The sequence below is a fragment of the Sceloporus undulatus genome, chromosome 6 (genome assembly GCF_019175285.1).
Source record: "Sceloporus undulatus isolate JIND9_A2432 ecotype Alabama chromosome 6, SceUnd_v1.1, whole genome shotgun sequence".
NCBI lineage: Eukaryota > Metazoa > Chordata > Lepidosauria > Squamata > Phrynosomatidae > Sceloporus > Sceloporus undulatus.
In genome coordinates, this window is record NC_056527.1 from 1,534,109 (window position 1) to 1,542,573 (window position 8,465).

The 8,465-nt window shown below is 44.6% G+C and overlaps 2 protein-coding genes across 2 annotated transcripts in view; one reads left to right on the forward strand and one right to left on the reverse strand.

The window, feature by feature from the left end:
* The first annotated feature begins 3,035 nt into the window (after window positions 1-3,035).
* On the forward strand, window positions 3,036-3,479 carry LOC121932837 (angiogenin-like). Its single transcript, XM_042471848.1, has one exon. The coding sequence runs from the start codon at window positions 3,036-3,038 to the stop codon at window positions 3,477-3,479; it is 444 nt and encodes a 147-aa protein (XP_042327782.1).
* A 131-nt stretch (window positions 3,480-3,610) lies between these two features.
* LOC121932839 (cytochrome P450 2C23-like) overlaps window positions 3,611-8,465 on the reverse strand; it is an 18,037-nt gene continuing 13,182 nt past the window's right edge. The window contains exons 8-9 of the mRNA XM_042471850.1: window positions 6,411-6,583; window positions 3,611-3,625 (exon numbers count right to left, since the gene is read on the reverse strand). Of these exons, the coding sequence (XP_042327784.1) occupies window positions 3,611-3,625; window positions 6,411-6,583 (188 nt within the window). The remainder of the gene's footprint in view (window positions 3,626-6,410; window positions 6,584-8,465) is intronic.

Here is an 8,465-nt window from a genome sequence, read left to right on the forward strand (position 1 = left end):
TTTCTTGCTGAATCAAAAGGCCTCTGATCGCAGCCTTAGATGCATCCCAGATTATGTTCATAGGCGTCCCTTTATTATTGTTTTGTTCGAAATATAAGTTAATTTCCTGTTTTATCTTTTTTTATTATGCTTTCGTCGGATAGTAGATAATATTGTAGCCTCCAAGAATATTCTCTTTTTTCTTGATAAATTGCTAAATTTATCTGTTTTAGCAATTTCTTTACAAAACGATTTAGACACAAATGCAACGTCTATTCTGGGCCATGAATTAAATCTTCCTGTAAAAAAGGTAAATTCTTTAACATCCTTGCGCTGTAATCTCCAAATATCTGACAAATTTTGGTCTTTTATCAAATTGAGAGCTGAATTTGGTAATTTTCCCTGAATTTGGTAATCTTCCCTGGGTCATTTTAACTGTCGAATGTGTAAATCCAAATCCAAATCTGGATTAAGTATCCAGTTCCAGTCTCCGATAATCATAACTTTGTCGTATGTGTGATCGTTTCTTCTTTGTCTTAGGTTATCAACAAATGTAGATCTTTTTTCTTGCGGGGCATATATGTTAATTAATAGAAATTTCTATTAGAAATAGAAATAGAATGAGGACATTGAAATAGCTAGAGTTCTTGTACCTTGGCTCAAACATTGGCTAGAATGGCAATTGCAGTCATTAAATTAGAAGAAGACTAGGAATGGGAAGGGCAGCTATGAAAGAACCAGGAAAGATCCTAAAGAGTAAAGATATGCAACTGAGCCCTAAAGTTAGAATAGTCCAGTCCATTGTATTCTTCCCCATCACCGTTTACGGATGAGAGCTGGACAGTGAGGAAAGCAGATAGGAAGAAAACCAGTGGTGTGTATATTGAGCATTGCTTGTCTCACTGGGAGAGTAAAGGCAGAGGGAAACCAGGCCAACAAGTGGAGTAACTCCATGTTGGCTTGTTATTTCCCAAGACAGGGAGCATAGATGTTTAAGGATCCTTGGTCCTACAAATATTGCAACCCCCCCCCCAACTGCTGCCCCCCTTAAAAGCCCCCTAAAAACAGCCGTGTTGCATATATATATATATATATATATATATATATATATTTCTGAAGAAAGAGGAAACCATCCCAGGAGCCAGCCAAAATTTAACCAGCTGGGGAGGAGTTTGACAAGCCCCCCAATATAAAGGCATTGGAGAGAAATAGGTAAGTCACCTCCCATCACAGCTGGGCCTTCTTTGGGCATCTTCCAAAGAAGTCTTCTCTGCTTTGAGAGTAAGTATAAAATAATTGCTATAGGTTTTAATATCATTTTAAAAACACTCCTGTAGTTTCTGGATGCACGCTATTATGAAACTAAAAGGAGAAAAGAAAAGAAAAAAGGAAGGAAGGAAGAAGGAAGGAAGGACGAATTAATTAGAAGGCTTTTCTCATGGAGGATCAGAAACAGACTAAATCAGTAGTCCCCAAACTGTGCTTTTTAAGGGATTTTGGACTTCAGCTCCCAGAATCCCCAACTGTTGGCTAACATGGTTGAGGTTTCTGGGAGCTGAAGTCCAAAATTCCTTAAAGGACACTGTTTGGAGACCACTGGACTAAATTAAGGACAAGGGAAGTGGCAAGTTCAAACACTGTTTTTGACCATGCTGGGCAGGAATCAATTACTTCCCTCAATTTTGGAAATTATGTTTCCATTAATGTAGGCTAAATATCATAATGTTATTTTAGCCTGCATTAATGGAAACATAATTTCCAAACTGAGGGAAGTACAGTAATAGTCCCACTAATGAAATGCATAGATTCAGGATGGGGACATCTGGCTTAAGGAGACTTAGGGGTTCTAGGAGTCCTAGTGGATCACAAATTGAACATGAGCCAACATCTAAAAAGTCCAATGCAATTTTAGGCTGCATCAATAGAAGTGTGGCACTATATTCTGCTTTGGTCAAGCCTCACTTGGAATAATCCTGTGTCCAGTTCTGGGCATCAAAATTCAGAAAGGATGTTTAGAAACTGGAGCCACGTGTCCAAAGGAGGGCAACTAAAATGGTGAAGGGTCTGGAAACCATGAAACCCCATGAGGAGTGACTTAGGGAGCTGGAAGCTGGAAAAGAGATGGTTAAGAGGTGATATAATAGCCCTGTTTAAGTATTTGAGGGGATGTCATATTGAGGATGGAGCAAGCTTGTTTTCTGCTGTTCCAGAGAATAGGACACCATTTGGAGGTCTTTAAGCAGAGGCTGGATGGCCATCTGTCAGGGATGCTTTGATTGAGATTTTCTGCATCCCAGAATGAGGTTGATGGACTGGATCAGGGCCCTTGGGGATCTCTTCCATCTCTAGGATTCTATGGCGGGTTACACGCCGCCGTAAGGGACATCCTCAGGATGTCCTAAGTTTAAAAAGGGGCGTCACTTCTTGATGCCCCCAAGCCTAATACGTCCGGAGGACGTACAAGATGGTGGCACCCCATCTATATGGGGGCTGCCATGATGGTGTCACAAACGCGCTGCCTCCAAACGAAGCGGCGCGGACGTGACGCCGTCGCTCCACGCGAGGGCACTTAGTCAAGACACCGTCACTCCACGCGAGGGCGCTTAGTGCGCCCTTTCGTCGGAGCAGGAAGGAGCTCCGAAACGGAGCTCCTTCCTGGTCTTGTGTCACTGGGTGCAGCCTTTAGATGGCTGCGCCCAGCGACACAAGGGAGAAAGGGCCCAAGCGGCCCCTTTCTCCTCCTCCCCGCTGCCGCGGGGTGTCCTTGGGGCTTGAAGCCCCAAGGACACCCTTTTCTAGGCCTCGGGGAAGGGGCCTTTTGCCGCTTCCCTGCGGCCTGGAAAGCGGTGGATCGGGGCCTTAGCGGCTGCCGCTCTAACCGCTGAGGCCCCAATCTGGCGGGGAAAGGGGCGGGTGCAGGCTGCCGCTTTTCAGCAGTCTGTAACCCGCCTATGATTCTGTCAATCTGTCCTTCTGTCCTTTTCCCTTGCTTTAGGTACCTGGTATTGGGTGCCATAATGGGGCTTTTTGAAGGGCCTGGTCTCCTTTCCTTGGCGATGTTGGCAGCTTTGGTACCCGTATCTGAGCTGGCATCAGTCACTCCGCCTCCTCACATCAAGCCCAGGTACATCCATTTCCTCACCCAACATCGGGATAACTCCAACACAAACACCGGAGGAACGTATTGCAACAAGATGATGGAGAAACGAGGGCTGACTCATCCAAACTGCAAGGAAAGGAACAGCTTCATCCACGCCTCCGATACGGACATCAAAGCCGTGTGCGGGAATCAAGGGGAGCCCTATGGGACCCAGCGCCGGAGCTGCAATAAATTCCGTGTCACCACTTGCACCCTGAAAGGCGGCTCAACCCGTCCCCCTTGCAAGTACACACATGACAACAGGCCTCGCTTTATCGTCATTGCTTGCGACGAAGGGTTCCCTGTCCATTACGATGAAGGCAAAGTCATTGTAGTTGAGAAATGGCCATGCAAAAAGTAAACTGGCCTGCTTTCCTCTCTGCTGGAATGGCCTCTTCCACTATGGCTGCTTCCCTAGTAGCTTCTTTCTTTTGTCCCCGATTCTTGATTTTGACAAAATAGAAAAGCAAAGTCCAGCTCCGGACTTCTTTGCTAATCTTTGCCAACCTGTATGCAAGGGAAACAAATACATCTTGTCTTGCAGCATTCCAAGTCTCTTGTAGTCTTCTATTACTTTAAAAAAGAAATTTGCTTTTTCAGGGGCAAAGAGGAGGAGGAGGAGAAGGATCAGGGCAAAATGGAATTTATATTTGTATACTAGGCTTGTCACATCTCCAGAAAAAACAACAACCAGGCCTTCTCATGGATCTTTAGCAGCACTTTTGCTATCCTGAAATTGGGTGGGTGAAGAACTGCTGTTAACAAGGAGGAACGGTTTGATTTATTGTGCAAAAAGCCTCAGGAGATGTCAAGAATAACCTTAAAATCAAATTGCTTCTATGTGCAAAAGAAGCAAGGGCCAATTTCTTTGACCTGTTTTCAACCATCTTCCCCAGACAAGATATTTAAGCAGGATTCAGCCTTTGCCATCTAGAATCAGCAATTGTTGCGTGCTTTCAAGTCATTTCAGACTTAAGGGGACCCGAAGGCAACCCTATTTACAGTGGACCCTTGGTATCTGCTTGCAGGATGGCACCCCCCAAGGCACTCTGGTTCTGCCAATGGATCTGAATCCCAGTTTCCTGTCCCTGGTCCTTTGGAAACCTCCCTTCCCTCTTGCCTGCAAGGGGACCTGAGTTGCCAAGTGTTGGTTGCCGTATAATTACTTACACACACACAAACTCTCTCTTATATATTTATATACTTATATTCCCCGCCTCTCCCACGCATTGAGGTGGGATTACATCAATAAAAAACTACATACACATACAAATAGATCAATAAAATACTGCTATATAATACATAGCTATAGTCAATAGAATAATAAAATTACTATTAATTCAACAAAAACTATATTCTCATCTGGTCATTCAGTTCTAAACACTGAATAATCCGGCAGTCATAACCAGAAGTGGAGACATAGGTTTTTCAGTCCAGGAGACCCTATGTAGGATTGGGTGGGTAAGTTGGCTAGAAGAGCTCCGTCTTAAGTGCCTTCTTAAAGGCATCTAGAGTGGTAATAAGACGGATCTCTTATGGTAAGCTGTTCCATAACTGAGGAACCACAGCAGTGTATGCTCTTTAGGAAGTTGTTTTTAGTCTAGTCCTATAATATTCTAGTACATTCTTCCCTGATGTTCTGAGAGTGTGGGGCGGATTGTGTAGGGAGAGGCGTTCCCTTAAGCAACTCAGGCCCGAGCCATGTAAGGCTTTGAAGGTAATGACCAACACCTTGTACTGCGCCTGGAAGCTAATTGGCAGCCAGTGAAGAGATTTTAGTATTGGTGTTATATGGTCAAACCTAGATGTACCAGTGACCAATCTGGCTGCTGCATTTTGAACCATTTGAAGCTTCTGAACTTGGTACAAAGGTAGCCCCATGTAGAGCGCATTACAGAAATCAAGATGAGAGATTACCAGTGTAAGCACCACTGCTTCAAGGTCTTTTTGGTCCAGGTAGGGACACAGTTGGCATATCAACCTAAGTTGGTACCAAGCACTCCTAGGAGTACTCCCAAACTACGCACTTCATCCTTTAGGGGAAGTGTGACCCCGTCCAGGATTGGTTGACAAATCTCCATCCCTGGACCAGGGGTACCTATCGCAAGCACCTCCGTTTTCTCTGGATTCAATTTGAGTTTGTTTTCCCTCATCCAGTCCATTACCGACTCAAGACAGGCATTTAGAGGAGAAATGCCACCTTTAGTCACTGCAGCAGTCTGAGACATAGAGAAATATATTTGGGTGTCATCAGTGTACTGATAACACTGTGCTCCATGTCTCCGGATGATCTCTCCCAGCGGCTTCATGTAAATGTTAAACAGCATTGGGGACAGAATTGCGCCTTGAGGGACGCCTGATTTGAGCTCCCCCCTGGAAGAATAGCTGTCCCCAAGCGACACCATCTGGAATCTGCCCAACAGGTAGGACCTGAACCAATGCAAGGCAGTGCCCCTGATACCTATCTCCCTCAGGTGTTCCAGAAGGATACTATGGTCAATGGTATCAAAGGCCGCTGGGAGGTCCAAGAGCACCAACAGGGTCTCACTTCCCTCATCGATGCCCAGATGGAGATCACTGACTAAGGCAACCATGGCTGTCTCCACTCTGTATCCTGCCCTGAAGCCAGTTTGAAATGGATCCAGATAATCGGCTTCATCCAAGACAGCCTGGAGCTGGAAGGCAACTGCCCTCTCTATCACTTTGTCTAAGAATGGTAGAAGGGAGACTGGCCTGTAATTGTTTCTCATCAGAGGTCCAGGGAGGGTTTCTTTAGGAGCAGTTTAACCACTGCCAATTTTAATTTTGATGGAAATTTCCCCTCCCTGGTGGATGCATTGATTATGGATTGCAGTAATGTTATCACTGCATCCCCACCTGGGCAGTCAACCAAGATGGGCAAGGAGAGAGATGGCACATTGTCCTCCTTACACTTCCTAGCAGCTTGTCCACTTCATCGATATTTACAAACTCAAAATGATCCAGGTTAACATAGTCCCTAGAGTCACTGGACAACTCTTGTATAGTTTCAGTTATAAAACCAAGGCTTTGACAGAATCGTTGTCGTTCCCAACCATAAAACCCTCTAGGGCTTCCTGGAACCTTTTGGGTTCCATCAGCCTTCGAGGACGGACCATTCTAATAGGGATCTGGGTAGTGGCTTTCAGTACCACTTTGACAAGAAAATGATCTGTCCATAACAGGACAGAGGTATGGATTCCCTCTGCCCACGGATATTCCTGATCCGTACTAAAGACCACACTGAGTGTATTACCAGCACAATGTGTTGGACCTGAGACCAGTTGGGACAGGCCATGGTGGTCATGGAGTCCATGAACTCCCAAGCTGCATCTGTCAGATTTGATAAGCTGGACTCGAAGGGGATGTTGAGGTCCCCCAGGAACAAAAGCTTGGGAGACTCCAACACCAGCTCCAAGAGCAGGAGCGTCATCTGGGCCAGGGACTCTGTTAGGCCACGGGGTGGACGCTATGCTCACCGAATCCCCAGACTGTCCCTGGCCTTCAGGGTCAAGTAAATACACTCAATGTGATCTGTTTTCTGGATAGGTCTCCTGGTCAGGGTGAAGATAGATTTATGGACCAAGGCCACTCCATCCCCTCGCCCGCTTTTCCTCACCTGTTCCTTAATGGTATTCCGGCTGGGAGGGTTTTAGCCCAGATCACACTGCTGTCCTCCCTCAGCCAGGTTTCCGTAAAACAGGCCAGGTCGGCATTTTCATCCTCCAACAGATCGTACAGTATGTGGGATTTGTTTCTAACCGACCTGGCATTACAAAGGATCAGTGTGAGAGTCTGTGGTATGGTTGGGTCGACCATCGGTTCTCTTGGGATAACAGGGTGAATGGAAGGCGAGATAGATTTCAGGCATCGATCTCGTATACCTTGGCAGATCCAAGGATAGCAACAGGAGGGATGTTGGGAGCCAAAGCAGAGGTCTGCTACCCATCTGGTCCTCCGAAATGTCCCAAATGGGACCCTCCTGTGCTGAGAAGGTGAGGAACAGAAGTCTGGCAAGATGGTGATCTGCACACTGGCGTTATATTATTGTGGTCCTATTTACTACTACTACTACTATTATCATTTCATACTCTAACAAGTATTACTGACCAGAGTTTTGGACCATTAAAGATTCAGATTCTATCGGAAGCTGTGAGGTATCATCAGATAATCTTGGTGTATTTTAATCTGTTGCTTCCCACCTTGATCCATAGGGAGAGGCGAGTCATAAATAAATATTATTATTATTATCATGATTATTATTGCTTGTATTATTACTATTATCATTATTACTATTGCTATTATTATTATTACTGTTATAATTTGGCAACTTCCAAGCAGTGTCACTTTTTGGAGCTGTGCTGTTGTGATCCTGTCCACAGCAATTTCCTTCAAGCCTTTTGCCAGTCCATCTGGAATTGCTCCCAGAGCTGGTTTTCTTTTCCCAATGACTCTCCATTTGTCAGTCTTGATATTTCCTCACCTTTTCTCTCGCTTTGTCTTCAAATCTGATGTCTCCCTGGAATTGCCACTTTCTTTTCTCAACCCCAATTACGGCAGTCATAACATAGCCTTATTCTTATTTTCTGTACTTACATCCAGACTTTCCCCCAGCATGTTATACTGTAAGCCCTCGGTATCCACAGATATTTTATCCATAGATTCAAGCATCCACAGCTTGAGAATATTTTTAAATATATATACATTCCAAAAATAAATCTTGTTTTTGTCATACATAAGGGCACCATTTCACTATGCCGTTGTATTTGATAGGACTTGAGCATCCACGGTTTTTGTTATGCATGATGGGTCCTGGAACTAAGTCAGTGGATACCAAGTGCCCAACATAAACATAAACACAACAACAATAGCGACAATGATGTTGTAAGCCAAGGTGAGTCAACAAGATGATAATCATTAACTGTTGCTGTTGTGATTAATGATGATGGTGGTGGTGATGATGATGATGATGATGATGATGATGATGATGATTGACTCACATTGGCTTGCAAGATTAAAACAAATGCTAGTAATACAGCAATAGCAAGAACATTTCTATTCTGCTTATCAGTGCACTTGAGCGGTTTACAATGTGTAATCCAATTGCCCCCAACAAGATGGGTACTTGTTTTAGCAATCTTTGGAAGGATGCAAGGATGAGTCGACCCTGAAGGCCTGAGATCGAACTCACACCCTTGTGGCTGCAGTACCAGCATTTAGCCCATTCCAAGAAAAGGCATGCTGCTTGTATATGCATGCACTTTTTTTGACAATATCATATGTAAGACCATTCAATGCATGCTTGCTCATGGGCAAGTGCCAACATCTT

Excerpts from the sequence above, each read along its gene's own strand:
- LOC121932837 (XM_042471848.1), top strand. The coding sequence starts at position 3,036 with ATGTTGGCAGCTTTGGTACCCGTATCTGAGCTGGCATCAGTCACTCCG.